General features: G+C 40.7%; 1 protein-coding gene and 1 pseudogene across 2 annotated transcripts in view; both read left to right on the forward strand.

Annotated features, from left to right (window-relative positions):
- MTHFD1 (methylenetetrahydrofolate dehydrogenase, cyclohydrolase and formyltetrahydrofolate synthetase 1) overlaps positions 1 to 15098 on the forward strand; it is a 124087-nt gene that overhangs the window by 87968 nt on the left and 21021 nt on the right. For both annotated transcript variants that reach the window (XM_072838891.1, XM_072838892.1), the window contains exons 4-15: positions 223 to 276; positions 1139 to 1275; positions 1413 to 1513; positions 3518 to 3654; positions 4569 to 4680; positions 8984 to 9111; positions 9744 to 9841; positions 10060 to 10233; positions 10848 to 10984; positions 12503 to 12549; positions 13184 to 13291; positions 13431 to 13505. In XM_072838891.1, the coding sequence (XP_072694992.1) occupies positions 223 to 276; positions 1139 to 1275; positions 1413 to 1513; positions 3518 to 3654; positions 4569 to 4680; positions 8984 to 9111; positions 9744 to 9841; positions 10060 to 10233; positions 10848 to 10984; positions 12503 to 12549; positions 13184 to 13291; positions 13431 to 13505 (1308 nt within the window). The remainder of the gene's footprint in view (positions 1 to 222; positions 277 to 1138; positions 1276 to 1412; positions 1514 to 3517; positions 3655 to 4568; positions 4681 to 8983; positions 9112 to 9743; positions 9842 to 10059; positions 10234 to 10847; positions 10985 to 12502; positions 12550 to 13183; positions 13292 to 13430; positions 13506 to 15098) is intronic.
- Positions 14668 to 14733, forward strand: LOC140640813 (U4 spliceosomal RNA; annotated as a pseudogene).

The raw sequence follows: 15098 nt of genomic DNA on the forward strand, positions 1-15098 counted from the left end.
CTTCCCAAAGAGCAGTAGCAATGGATGTGAAATTGCTTAAGTGCAGTGGTGAACGAGTAAAGGACAAATGGGTCAAAATGAGAGACTCATTTTTCAGAACATAATGAGGGTGAAATGGTGACTAAGGCCACTTCATTTGATTGAGTCATATTGGTTAAAAGAAATGGGCCCATGTCTCATGTTCTCTTGCCTTTTACCTATTTCAAATGTTCATTTTTGCAGATTGGGATCAGAGCCACGCACATTAAGTTACCAAAAACAGCCACAGAATCTGAGGTGAGCCACAGAATCTGATGAACTGATTGTTAAGAGGACAGCTAATGTGCTTTCTTCTCTGGCTTTTGGTTTAGTGGAATTTTAGGGATTGGTACATTCACCATGTGAAAGACCTCTAGGAAATTCTTTCTTCACAAACTCTGCCTCCATAAAAATCTTAGAAAACACCCACAGAATAAATGGTGCTGTCCAGTGGTATGGGCATTTCATACTCAGTGTGTGATTGCTGCCTCACGTGCTTCAAATCCTCTGCAGTGTTCATTAAAAACTGATCCTGGGCCTGTAGCTATTTGCCTTTTTAAAAACCAAATATGTATTCCATTTATATGATGTTCAAGAGTAGGCCAAATGATCAGTGGTTAAAGTCGGGAACTGTAGCCACCTGAAGGAAGAGGGAGTAACTGTGAAGGAGTGGGAGAGGAAAAGAACTTTCTGAGGTTGTAGATAATGTTCTGTGTCTACACTGTCCAATGGGGGGTAGCTACTAGCACCATGTGGCCATTTAATTAAAATGAAATGAAATATAAAATTTAGTTCCTTGGTTGCACTAGCCACATTTCAAGTATTCAGTAGCCACTACTATACGGGAAAGTGCACATTATAGAACATTTCTGTCATCACAGAAATCTTGATTTGGATAAGTAACATAGGTATTACCATTGAAGTTCTTAGCTTTTTGATGAATTTCTTCACAGGCACTGAATATTACATTTGGTGTTAGAGTTGCTCTTGGGTTCAAGAGGAGGTACATTCTAGGAGGACTGCAATTAAATTCCTGGGGGGAAATGGAGCAACTGAAAAGTGTTTCACTGCCTTTTTGGTTTCTGTGTATTATATAAATTGTGTACGGTATTACTTGTAGGTGTTAAAGTATGTTACATCATTGAATGAAGACCTCACTGTCCATGGTTTCATAGTGCAGCTGCCTTTAGATTCAGAGAACCCCATTAACACTGAAGCAGTGATCAATGCTATTGTACCCGAAAAGGATGTGGATGGGTGAGTGGGCCTTGACTCTCTATGTCATATTGCACAATTCCCATTATATTTGTTTTGGGAACAAACCGTATGTGCTTCTAAAGAGTAAAGGCATCTAATTACTTTCATTTCCCCCTTCATTGCTGTCATTGTTTTAGGTTGACTAGCATCAGTGCTGGAAAACTTGCTAGAGGTGATCTGAAAGACTGTTTCATCCCTTGTACACCTAAAGGATGCTTGGAACTAATCAAAGAGACAGGTAAAAATAAAGGAATGAAAACAAAGCACCATTTCTTGGGCCTAGTCTCAACCCACGGAGGCAAGGAGAAGGGTACCCTATTAGCCCTAAATAAATGGACTTTATTGGCACAAGGACCTGTCAGCTGGGGGTTTACCTAACTTCTCAATTTTTTCAACATCTTTATGAACTCAGTACTATTATTCCTCAACAGCTTGAGAAAACAGTCTCAGAATGGTGCATAACTTGTCCAAGAGGTAGCAGAGTCAGGATTTGAACTCAGGGTTATTTGAGTTCAAAGAAATTTATTTTTTATGAAAAAAATAACTTATAGAATAATAAGAATTCAGACAAAGGGAGAAGTCCCAACCCCCAAAATGTCAAGTCTCCATAATAATTTGAAGACTCGACAGATGGCTGGAAACAGATCTCTTGAACAGTTGGCCATCCTACCCCATTACCTAGTCAACATCTTGGTATTTTAACTTCATCATGAACACTTTGCAGAGGTTATTTTTTACAAGGAAATATGTCCTATTTAAAGGAAGTGGATCAGAAGTTTTAAGTGGAAGTGTTGGCCAACGTAAATGGAAGTTTTCTGTGGTTGGAAGAAAAGGTCAAGCTGTAAGCCTTGGGACAGCTATTACTGTTCAGTTCTACAACTAATTTATACTCCACAGCATATTTAGCAAACTGTATTACAACTTGTTAGAAACAAATCCCATGAGCCACAGCAGCTGTTTATTAATAGTGAAACTATTTGTCCTAATGCAGCTTTAAGTCCTTTGCTGAATCCTAAAAAGTATAGAGTAAAGTACCTTTTAAACACTTCACACTTTGAGGGTTTTACTTCTAGTTGTTCATCTTGTTAACATATAGAAGCTTAGCTTTTTTGAGAAAAATTAATGTTATACAAGAAGCACAATTTAAACACAACCCTCCTTGGGGCATCTGGGTAGCTCAGTCGGTTGAGCAGCCAACTCTTGGTTTTGGCTTGAGTCATGATCTCAGGGCCATGGGATCAAAGCCCTCTGTCAGGCCCCATGCTCAGCGTAGAGTCTGCTTGGGATGTTCTCCTTCTGCCTCTCCCCCTGCTCGTGTACTCTCTTTCACTCTCTCCCTAACATGAATATATAAATCTTTGAAAAAATAAAAATAAACACAACCCGCCTTAAGCAAGAGTTCACTTCAGCTGGGCTGGGTAGATTGGCTCAGGTGGAGTCTTCAGGATCTTATCCCTGCTCTCCTCTGTGTGGTAGCTTCTTCTTGGGCTCTACGTGGTGGCCCAGAGCAGCTCCAGCCTTGTGCCTGACAGATCTCATTGGTCAGGGGCAGAAATGAACACCCAAACCGTCTCTATTGAATAGAGTCTGTCTGTCCTGAAAAGGACATTGGGATAGTGCCAGAAGAATGGATGCTGAGTAAACAAAAAGAAAGTTTTCTGCTACATTTAGAGTTCTTTATCACTTCCCTGCAACAACCCTATGGCTCAGGCCCTATGCCAAAAGAGAAATGTGGATGAGGAACTACATAAATAAACTTACCAGAGTTAGAAAGGCTTACTGATAATCATCTAATTCCCTTTGCTTCCCTCCAGCCCATCACATGTACCCTATTTGTTATAACTATTTTTCCCATGTAAGCAAATCTACTGTCTTCTTCCATATGGCTGTTTAGCTGTATGTCAGGACTTCTTTTTTCTTTGAGTGTAGGTTTTCTTCCCACTCTCCTATGACTCAATGAATGGATCTTGGCTTTGGCTGCTCCCAAAAACCCACTGCAAGAAGGACACAGTACACAGTACAACCCATTGCAAGTTCCCACAGTACAACTCTAGGATTTCAGCTCAACTTGCAGCTGAAATCCTAGAGTTGAGAATATTATTGCCAAGGAAGGGATCTTTTGAGGAAGATTTCCATGCTAGGAACCTGTTTTTGTGCACTTGTTCTGAATTTTCCCATTTCGGTGGCATGTGAAGAGGGCAGCTTCTCCTAATACTCTCACTCATGCCAGCTGTTCTTTCAGGGGTACAGATCGCTGGAAGGCACGCTGTAGTAGTTGGGCGCAGTAAGATAGTTGGTGCCCCGATGCATGACCTGCTTCTGTGGAACCATGCCACAGTGACCACCTGCCACTCCAAGACTGCCAATCTAAGCGAGGAGGTAAGGGATCCAGAGTGCAGTGGAAGAGTTTGAGCGTGTGTGTGTGTATGTGTGTGTTCTCACATAGTGGGAACACCTAACATTTAAGTGCCAGAAACCGCCATGTACTTTACCTCATTCAATATTTCATTGAACCCTTATTGCAATTCTCTTCATTCTTGTTTCATTTTACATGATAAAGACACAAATTCCAATTAAAAACTTGTGCAAGTTATGTAGCTTTTGTTCTGATCGTATTCTTTCTGTACTGGTCTGCCTCATGGTGGATAGGGATTAGCAACATAGAAACAAGGATGGACCCCAGCAGCCAGATTGTGTAACTCAGTGGTGGCCTCAGAGATAGAGGTGCTCCGGAGGGGCATGTGGACCATGGTCCCATGACATCTGTCGCATCTTTTTCTTGACCCTGTATTAGATTCCTGAGTCCAAGAAATCTCACATGTACCTATCCCTATTGGTAGTACACCGTCTCTCTTAATCCTCCTCAAGAAGTGTTCTATGAAAGGTGCTGCTCCCCATACTCCATTGGAGAAGGAATAATCTCCCAACATCATGTAATTTAGAGCCAGGCCTGAAGCTCCAAGCCCATGCTCCTCCCTGCTCAGCATGTTATCATCACGTTCCCCATTTAGGAAGATGTCTAGTAATAGGGAGCATTTTGGCATGTGTAGGAACGAGCACAGCATACAAAGAGCTGTCAGAGTTGGTGTGTGGCCTGCATGAAATAGTTGATGTCAATGAACAGTTTCATAAAAAGCTTAGTCTGTTCCACTTCTATACATACATATATATGTATATATAATATATAATATAATTAAAGTAATATTTATAATAGTATAAAAACATATATATGTGTTTAATGTTTAATGTTTCCTGTGTAATTTCTGAGGTCAAAACCCTCTTTCTTTCCCTAGGTAAATAAAGGTGACATCCTGGTGGTTGCAACTGGTCAGCCAGAAATGGTAAAAGGGGAGTGGATCAAACCTGGGGCAATAGTCATCGACTGCGGGATCAATTATATTCCAGGTGAGTGCTGCTGGAGAATGAAGGTAGTTTCTGATAGTGGGGTGGGCAGAGAAGGGTGTCATTCAATGACATGAGAACTCCTTGTCCCATTTCAGGCTTGAAGAGCTAAGATTCAGAGCAAGTGTCCTGCCTATGGTGCATGTAGTTGGTAGGTGGCATCATGGCCAGCAGGAGAGCAGAGCCTGTGATTTTAGCCACTGTGCTGTGCATTTCCTGGAATGACTTTGTCCAAGGAGAGGGTGAGAGGGGGATCTCATTCTACCTTCACGTATAGATCATCCTTTATTTTTAACAAAGGATGGATGGATTTAAAATACAGTGTGATCTTGACAGAGTACTGTGTAATTCCAGGAGAGGGGCTCACTTTGCCAAGAGTCTTATAGGAAGGCTTTTCAAAGAAGACATTTGACCTAGCCTCTTCTAGGCAGTGAGGATAAAGCCAGCCCCTTGTCATTGCCTCCCAATTATTTCCTGTATCGGATCCATTTCTGTTTTTAATTTTTTTTTTTTTTTAATTTGAGAGAAAAACGGCAACAGAGATACATATAGAGAGAGAGCATGAGCAGGGAGGAGAGGGAGAAAGCAGGTCCCTGTGTGGCAGGGAGCCTGATTCAGGGCTTAATCCCAGGACTCTGGGACCATGACCTGAGCCAAAGGCAGACACTTATGACTGAGCCACCCAGGTGCCCCTGGATCCGTTTTTAAGTCTCAGAAAGCTTTTCCTTTCTTCTGTTTTCGGTGTCACCTATGAGTGCTACCGTCTCAGGTAGGATGCACTGCTGCTAATTGCTTACTAGTCTCCAACCACCAGCTGACTCCTACTCACATCCATCTGCATGTTCTTGCCGCATTCGTGGGTCTTGGTGTGGAGCGTCTTCCTCCCACATTACTTGTCCAACTGCTGAGCCCCACACTAGTTTCAGCCGCCTTTGTGGCCTTTTTTCTCATGCCATGTTGTGAATACCCATCTTAAATGGTTGGAAAGTAGACCTCGTGCCCTTCTCTGCTCATGCCTTATTTGTCCTTGGCAGCTTCTACACCCAAATCCTCAGGGCAGTAGGTTGTTCTTTCATCGTGAAGTGTTTAGCATAAAATTTCACAGCATGATACAGTGAATACTTGTATACATGCCTTGTATATTCAAGAAAATAACAATCTTTATTCAGACAACCGTTTCTGTGCATTAAGCACTGCTGCAGGCCTTGGGCTACATGATCAGATAAAGCTCAACTTTGATCTTCAGTTTTAGCCACTTCTCCACCTTCTCTCTTCCTGGAATGCTCATTCTTCTTTCTAAACCTTGTCTGATTTCCCTTCAATATGGGATAATCTCTCTTTTTGAAAATCCTCTCCCACTTTCCCCTCCTGGAGACATGGGTATCCCTTTTATTGTACACGGTGTTCTGTGCTGTCCGCCACCTTGGGGTGGTGGTTTCTGCATTGCAATGTCAGGCTTTCTACCTTCTAACTGCTGGCACTCACACCTGTTGAATTGCCAAAGGAGTTAGAGCAAGAAGATTGTTTTTTCTCCCTTCCCATCTCAAATAAGGAACATAGACACTAAGCTGCCAGGGACATTAGTCACTGTCAAGCCTTCACCAGTTTTAACCTCCCTCCCACTCTCCCTACCATGCTTTTAAGACAGTAGCTCATAATTGATCACTCATTTTCTTGTAGTGTAATTATCTAATGGGTGATAAAGAAATTGCTCTCCTACAACTCCTCACTTTGAGTACTTGTGATATGACATTCAGGCTCATTCTGTTTAAAACCTTGCATCTTCTGTATCATATTTCTGCTTTTGGCTTTTTTTTTTTTTGAGAGAGAGAGAGATGGAAGCCTGGGTGGGAATCTTTGAGTCTTCAGGTACGTTTATTTTTTGTTTTTTTATTTTTAAAGATTTTATTTATTCATGAGAGACACAGAGAGAGAGAGAGAGGCAGAGACACAGGCAGAGGGAGAAGCAGGCTCCATTCAGGGAGTCCGACATGGGACGCGATCCTGGGTCTCCAGGATCAGCCCCTGGGCCGAAGGCGGTGCTGACCTGCTGAGCCACCAGGGCTGCCCTACGGATAAGTTTAAAATGTTCACTTAAACAGGAAACTCATCATCCTGTTCACATTTATTCTTCACATAGATGGTGAAATACGAATAAGACCAATATCTGGTCAGCTGTATTTTTATTGATCTGAGATATATAGGAAAATAAGTTTTGATAAGGCTGGATTTTATCATTTCCTTCTCACATTATCTTTAGTAAGCCAAATAGGAAGAACATGTTCATGTGTCTCTAGTTAGTACTTTCTGCTCTGTAGTTGAATCTTAAAAGTATTCCTTTTTTTTCCTTTGGGGAAAAAAAAAAGTACATACCTTAATTCATTCTTAATTTGGCAAATGACTTAGGATGGTATCCCTGAGTGGACCATGCAGATGATTTAAATCATCAAAATATGAGTCAAGATGTGGTCCAGTTATGGAACATGATGCCTTGAAAATGAACATTTGCAAAGAATAGTCTTTAGTTCCTCCAGTCCACTCACTGGTCCTTAACTCAGTGATTGGATTTTATACTTATAATTCCCAGTGAAAGAGAAATTCTAGGGCTGGGATAGATAACCAAAATGTTTATTGGTTATCTATTGAAGTGTATCTAACCCATACACTTCGATTGAGTGGTTGCTTTTTCTATCAACCACATCGTATGTTCCATGAAACACTGGACCTGTACCAGGGGGCACTCAAGTCAACCATGGATAAGTGTTTGCTTAAGGAGCAAAACTGAGCTCATGTTGTATGGCAGTTAGTTGTGCAGTAACTGCTATGTCTCCCTGTTTGTGGAGAAACTAAAATCACCACCATGAATAACTAGAAGGAGGTGTACAGGGTATTTTAAGCTAATGTCAGCATTAGACTGTTGAGACCTGTACAAAGTGCAAACCCTTAACCATGGCTACTTGGTGTTCTGAGAGTAAATGTTCTGCTATAGCTTGCTGCTTTATAATCTAGAAACCTGACAGTATCCCAGGGAGTTGTATTCATCAGCTCCTTATAGTACATATAGAAAATCTCTTCTGTATCTAGGATGGGATGAGAAACTTTTATGTTTAGAGAATGATTTTTCAATTTCACAGATGTGCACAATTTCTCACTTGATTCTCAGCAAACTTGTGAAATAGGTAGTGTCAATCCTTCGTGTCCTCTTTGGACTTCTGATCAGTAAGGAGCCCACAGAGGCTAGGGATTGGCAGTAAGTAGAAGAGCTGATCCTAGAACTTGGGGCTCTCAAGTCTGATTCTGGCTACGCCCTAAAGTTTGCTCTCTTGGTTGTAATCTAATTAGAGGGAAGTGGTGGAATGGCTACAATCCTGCCTTGGGAGCCTTAGAGCTGCAAGGTCTGGCTCTGTCCCCCAGCCCCTCCCGGAAGTGCACTGAAGCCAAGTGTAGGATGTACTTTGTGTGAGTGAGCAGTGATGCATCACTGGGTTTTGTTCTCTTGAATAGCTATTCTTCGCTGGTAAGATTTGTAGTTGTTCTTGTATCCTTTTAAGGGAAGTGTAATTATATTCTTTGCCTTTTGCATACATTTAAGTAGCTGCTTGTCTTTGGAATTGGATGTTGAATTGTTCCTCCAGCGCGCACGCATGGAGCTTACAAAATGCTGACAGTTGCTGTAGAAACGGTATCTGGCAGCTGTGACATAGTTGGAGCTTTGTGCGCCCAAAAAATTCCTTTGTAGGCCTTGGCTAATTAACATTTTAAAAGGCGCTCATTATATGCTGGGTAGTTGGTTTTAAGAATAAAAAACACTTGATATTTTATTTGCCACCTGACTGCAAGAGGATTCTCCCGATTCTGAAAAACAACTTAAGCATCTTGGGAATTTCTGCAGGTAAAATAAGTTTCTACCTAGAAAATAAAAAACTCCTGTCATCTTATAGCTTTGGCGTAAAATAGGTGCTTGAGCCTTATGGGACTGCACACCCTGAATTCTACTTAGGTTTTGGTACAAGCTATGATAATTGCCCACTTAACTTGGAAATAAACACCAGAATTGGGGATCCCTGGGTGGTTCAGCAGTTAAGCGTCTGCCTTCAGCCCGGGGTGAGATCCTGGAGACCTGGGATCGAGTCCCACACTGGGCTCCCTGCATGGAGCCTGCTTCTCCCTCTGCCAGTGTCTCTGCCTCTCTCTCTGTGTCTCTCATGAATAAATAAATAAAAATCTTAAAAAAAAAAAAGGAAAGAAAGAAACACCAGAATTATAATTCTGAAAACTTGCTTTAATTTTTCTCCCCCTTGACCAGATGATACAAAACCAAATGGGAGAAAAGTGGTGGGTGATGTGGCATACAATGAGGCCAAGGAGAGGGCGGGCTTCATCACTCCTGTTCCTGGCGGCGTGGGGCCCATGACGGTGGCAATGCTAATGCAGGTGCGTGTGAATAAAAGTTTCTGTCCTGGAGGTTAACTGGACTCACTGTGGTGATCATTTCACAGTACATACAGATATGGAATTGTGCTGTATACCTGAAACTAACATTGTACGTCAGTTTTACCTCAATTAAAAAAAAAGTTTCTGGGGAAAAAAAAAAGTTTCTGTAATAATTGTAAAAAGCCAACAGAATTCAAGTTACTGCTTTTTCCCCCAAGTAGAAACTTACTCAGAAGTTAAATAAGGATGTGAATCTGTTGAAGGGGGAAAAAAAAAAGGGACTGTTACAGACATCAAGAATTAGTCATATTAATCGGGGAATGTAGGGATGGCACAATCCGAATTTACTTTGGAGCATGAGAAGCTCAGAAGAAGGGACGTGCAAACACACAACTTTGCTAGGTGCGCTTTGTCTTCTTGCTCTTTGTAATACATCAGCTGCAGTGGGGTGAGGCAGGTGGCCTAGGACACCTTAGCTGTTTCAGATTCTTGCTTAGTATCAAAGCATGATTATAGGTAGGATCATAAAGCTGTTCATTTTATGGTCAAACTGGAGTGACCTGGGACTTGGAATTGAGGTGGAGGTTAAAATAATCACTTCTTCTAAGTTCCATTTGTGACATTGTGTTTAGAGCACAGTGGAGAGTGCGAAGCGTTTCCTGGAGAAATTTAAGCCAGGAAAGTGGATGATTCAATATAACAACCTTAACCTCAAGACTCCTGTTCCAAGGTAAAAATAAAATTTTACTGGTTTTAAACTTTGTGGGTTGTCTATTTTTAGCTGGCGGATACCATGGCAACTACATATATGTGCCCCCCCCACCCTCGCCCCCATCCCCAGAAGCGCCATCAGGGGTCGTGGAGAGTCTTTCCTAGGATGGGGTTAATTAAACTCAGTGAGTAAGGATTGATACATATTTTCTGTATTTTTTTGTATGTTTTTTTAAGTGACATTGATATATCACGGTCTTGTAAGCCAAAGCCCATTGGCAGCCTGGCGCGGGAAATTGGTCTGCTCTCTGAAGAGGTGGAATTATATGGTGATACAAAGGCCAAGGTTCTGCTGTCAGCACTGGAACGCCTGAAGCACCAGCCTGATGGAAAATACGTGGTGGTGACTGGGTAGGGTTGTGACTCTTTTGCTAATCCAACTGCAGCCCTGATTATTATTACCAAAGGTTGCATTTGCTCTCAGCATATATATGCGAAGGTTTCTTTAATTTGGTTTTAGCATTTTCACATGTTTAGTCTCCTTTGATCCTTACAGTAACCCCTGTGAGGTAATTAAGAGTAGATTATAACCCTTTGGGAAGGAGAAAATTGTCAAGGTTATCCATCTTGTAGGTAAAAGAGATGTGCTTTAAAAGCTGGCCTTTTCATTTTAACCCCAAATTTATGAATTCAGTAGACATTTTGAGTATTCATTTTTATTGTTTGGCTGAGCTACAAAAGCTAGTTTTTGAGATTAAATTGAGATATTAAAGTGATAGCAGTGTCTCTACAAGATAAAGTGTATTTTCTCCTAGCAGTGAGAAGAGCCCAAGTACAGCAGTCTTTTTAAATGTACCGTTTTTCAGAAACTTCAACTAAGACTCTTGAAAAGACTCTTCAAATCTTTGCTCTTTATACTGTTCAGAGTAAGAGTCATCCTCTAGGATCTGTTAGGTCTGATTTGTGATTCACATAACTTTAATTTGTATAGACTTAATTTTCCCTTTTTTGCTTTCACCTTGAAGAATCACCCCAACGCCCCTGGGAGAAGGGAAAAGCACAACCACCATTGGGCTGGTGCAGGCCCTTGGCGCCCATCTTCATCAGAACGTCTTTGCATGTGTACGACAGCCTTCTCAGGGCCCGACCTTTGGAATAAAAGGTATTAATAGGACCAGACTTTGGGTGGTCAAAAGGCACTGCTTCTGCATCAGTCCTCCCTGGCCCACTTTGCCTATGAGTGCTTATGGGGCCTTCACCTCATTTAGGCGCCAAGAATGTCCTCCTGGCCGGCCCCTCCACCCCCCATCACTGTGCTTTTGGTGAAGGCTTTTCTCAGATTATCCCTGCTCTTGCTGTCAGTATTTGACACAACATAGGGCTTCCCTGGGATGGGTAATATGTGGCTAGGGATACTTTATGTGACTAATGGTCAACTGTCACAGTAACAATAAAGGTGATCATAGCTACTAATCATCACACTGACTTTCTAGAAACAAAGACAAGCCCTACAGTTTTTTACCCTGTTGAGAATAAGAAAAGCCTACCCTTACCGAGTATATGCTTTGTGCCATGTTTATGCATTTTATATTATTTTTAATATTAAATAGTTACTGTTATCACTGTTTTCCCAGTAACAGCAACTGGGACTTATGAGATAACTTAGTTAAAGGCACTTTTACTAAGTAGCAGAGGTGGGCACCATGTCCATTTCAAGAGCTTTAACAGCACTGTCAGCACAGTGTTTCTTCTGATTGCATGAAGACACGCCATCACTAATCATTCTTCACTTTTAGTTTTTCATAGCTGTAGTACTGTCAGTATGCTCTTTTAATTAAAATTATTTTTTAAGTTCTTAGAGATAGCTCTCTCATTTGCTTGGTGAGAGTATCACATGTTCTGTTTGTTGTAGTGATTACTGCGCAGGGTACACCTTTCTCCTTCTGCGTATATTAATATCTTTTATAAATGTACTGACTTAGTTCTCCTTTTGAGCTTATAACAGTCCTCTTTCAGCTTCAGAATGAACCGTTCTCTTGTTCTGCTTATTGAACCCAGTATTCTGCTCATGTTTGTTGCCTGGTCTCTGCCTCACAAAAAAACGCACAAAATCTGAGCCTCAAATTGACATTCATCTCACTGATAACCCCATAACCAGAACATTTTTATCTGGTCTTTTGTTAATAATCCAAATGGTCCAGCAAAAGCTAACAGCTAAGCTGCTTTCTAACATATGTCTCCTAATTAGGAAGAATTGCAGTCTCTGTGTTTGTGTTTGGCATGTGTATTTTAAACATTGCTTTTTTAAAATGCCAGAGTAGCATTTATGAGAGTAGGAAATTGAACAGGATTGCTTTTATGTGACTGTAGGCTGGGTCTTTGAACCGATGTTAGGAATCATGGGGAACCTGTTTCTAAAGATGAGTGGGTATGTATGTGTTCGTGGTTTTGTCATTTAGACCCAGATTTCAACTAAAGACTATTTCACATGAACAGGATAAAGTGTTTTAGCCTGGTAAAAGAAAATTTAAAAAACACTTGATCAAAGCTATCCAAATGGTTGAAAGAAGTAAGTAGTTAATAAGCATAGCAGTGACAAAAATCAATTTGCTTTTATTTGATTTCCAAGTGGTGGAGAAAGCATACTTAACATGAGTCTCACCCTTGACCTGTCCTGTAGGTGGCGCTGCAGGAGGTGGCTACTCACAGGTCATTCCCATGGAAGAGGTAAAGTGCCTGCAGTTTGGTTTGAATCAGACCCTTTATTATAGCTTTTCCTTCCAGAGATTAACCTTTTCCTGTAGAACTCTTAGTGGATTTGTTTCTCATCAGAAATAACACTTAAGGGGAAAACATCTTAAGATGCAGACTTGTGAGATGGCTTAGTTTTTTGATATGACTAAGACTTCAAGGTCTGAGCTTTTGGTGGGAATAATAATTTTAAGTGAGAGATCAAATGAAGTGTGACAGTGGGAAGAACGAACACAAGGCGAAGTCAGGGTGGTAACTGCAGAAATGGGGACACTGTATAGGCATAGAGTTGCTCTCGTGTACTCCTCCTTGCTCACAATTTAACGGACATGAGCATGTCCTCAGCAGTCCAGAATTGCTGTTGAAGTGGGTGGTGTGTTGTTTGTGGTTCCCGGACATGTCACTTAAGGAAAACACCAATTTCTTTTGAGGAGAGAGTCTCTCTAATTTATGTTTTCAAGAGCTATTTGTCCTTGGTGTTTGTTTGCTAACTGTACTGCTGTCAGTCTTCTGTTAGCTTGAACATAGGGATTGATTTGGTTGCAATATACTGATGGTTGGAAAGATGCAGAGAAGTTGAAAGCCTGATGTGGCCTCTGCTGTGTTATAGTTTAATCTCCACCTCACTGGTGACATCCATGCCATCACTGCAGCGAATAACCTTGTCGCCGCGGCCATCGATGCCCGGATGTTCCACGAACTGACGCAGACAGACAAGGTAGGCTGCTGGGGCCTCATGGACACTTTCGAAAGGATTAAAGCACCCAAATTAATGCTGGTTCCTCGAGTGCTGATGTTGTAGGTAGCGAGGCAGTTCCTCTCATTGAAAAAAAGCCCTTTTGCTCCTTTTCTTTAAGGCTCTCTTTAATCGTTTGGTACCATCAGTAAATGGAGTGAGAAAGTTCTCTGATATCCAAATCCGAAGATTACAGGTAAGATTTTTCCTTCTTCATTTTTGGTATTGTATGAAATTAGGTGATTGATAAAGACACAAGGAAATAATCTCCTTAGAGTAACCTATTTAGGATCAAGTTACATCCTTAACCATAGTCTTTTTTTTTTTTTTTTAATTTTTTTTTTTAATTTTTTTTTTTAATTTATTTATGATAGTTGCAGAGAGAGAGAGAGAGGCAGAGACACAGGCAGAGGGAGAAGCAGGCTCCATGCACCGGGAGCCCGATGTGGGATTCGATCCCGGGTCTCCAGGATTGCGCCCTGGGCCAAAGGCAGGCGCCAAACCGCTGCGCCACCCAGGGATCCCTTTAACCATAGTCTTAAGGTCATTATATGCATAGCAATGATAGGTGGTAGAGGTTCTCATTCATCTACAAATTATAAGTCCTTAGTCCTGGAATAAGGAGAGTACCCACAACCTGCCTCTCAGTTAGGAAGACGACCGATATGTCCTTTAGAGCATGGGTAGGAGTCAGGGTGCCAGCATGACAGCATAGCAGCTCCTGGAATTTGAATACCTGCTCTTCCCAGCACTGGGATCTTGAGAAAGAGTGGTTACTTCCATATTTTATTTGAATTTACATTACGAATATATAGTCATCAAACAAATATACATTGTACCATATGATCCAGAAATCCTACTCCTAGGTATTTATCCAAGAGAAATGTGAACTTGTGTTCATACAAAAACATGAATGTTTTTAGCAGCTAGTTAATAATCTCTAAAACTTAAAAACAACCCAAATGTCCTTCAGTGGATGAATGGATAAATAAACTGTTGCATTTATACAATAAAAAGGGATGAACTATTGATACGATGATTTGAATGAATCTCAGAGACATTATGTTGAGTGAAAGAAGCCAGTCTCCAAAGGCTGCATACCGTATGCCGCCATATATAGGGCATTCTCAAAAAGGCAAAACTAGAGTGATAGAGAATAGATCAGTGGGTGCCAGAGGTTGTAGATCTGGGGAGAGTGTGACTAGAAAGGGATAGCACAGGAAGAGTTTTTAAAATAAAATTTGAAAAAAAAAAAAAATAAAATTTGAAAATAAATAATAATAAATAATAATAAATGAATAAAAAGTAATTTGTTATTTTTACATATGAAAGAAATTATATAGACATATACATTATTTAGCTTTGCGCAGTGGCAGTATTGTAGCCAGTGAGGTTTATACGAGGCGCGATTATTGGTAATTATATAGACATATATTATTTAGACAGCCTGAGACATGTAAGCATTCAATGAATAGCTTGTGCTACTTATTATCAACAATAGTTAAACTTACTTTATTTTTAATTTTTTGCAACTTTAAATTTTGATGCCGTAAGAATAGTACATGAAACTCCCCTTTACTGAGATGCATTGTTTATATTTTGCTCTACTTGCTTTACAGTTATGTTTCATTTATTTATATGCCTTTTTATTCTTGACATGCGAAAAAGTGACTTTTACACAGTATGATTATGTCTTAGCTTATTTTGTTTTCACACCCCCAAAAATGCTGGGCATAAGGTAAGTTAGTTATTATCCTACTTTATAAAAGAGTCATGTTTGGAGAGGCAG

This window comes from Canis lupus, chromosome 9, assembly GCF_048164855.1.
Source record: "Canis lupus baileyi chromosome 9, mCanLup2.hap1, whole genome shotgun sequence".
In the NCBI taxonomy this organism is placed as follows: domain Eukaryota; kingdom Metazoa; phylum Chordata; class Mammalia; order Carnivora; family Canidae; genus Canis; species Canis lupus.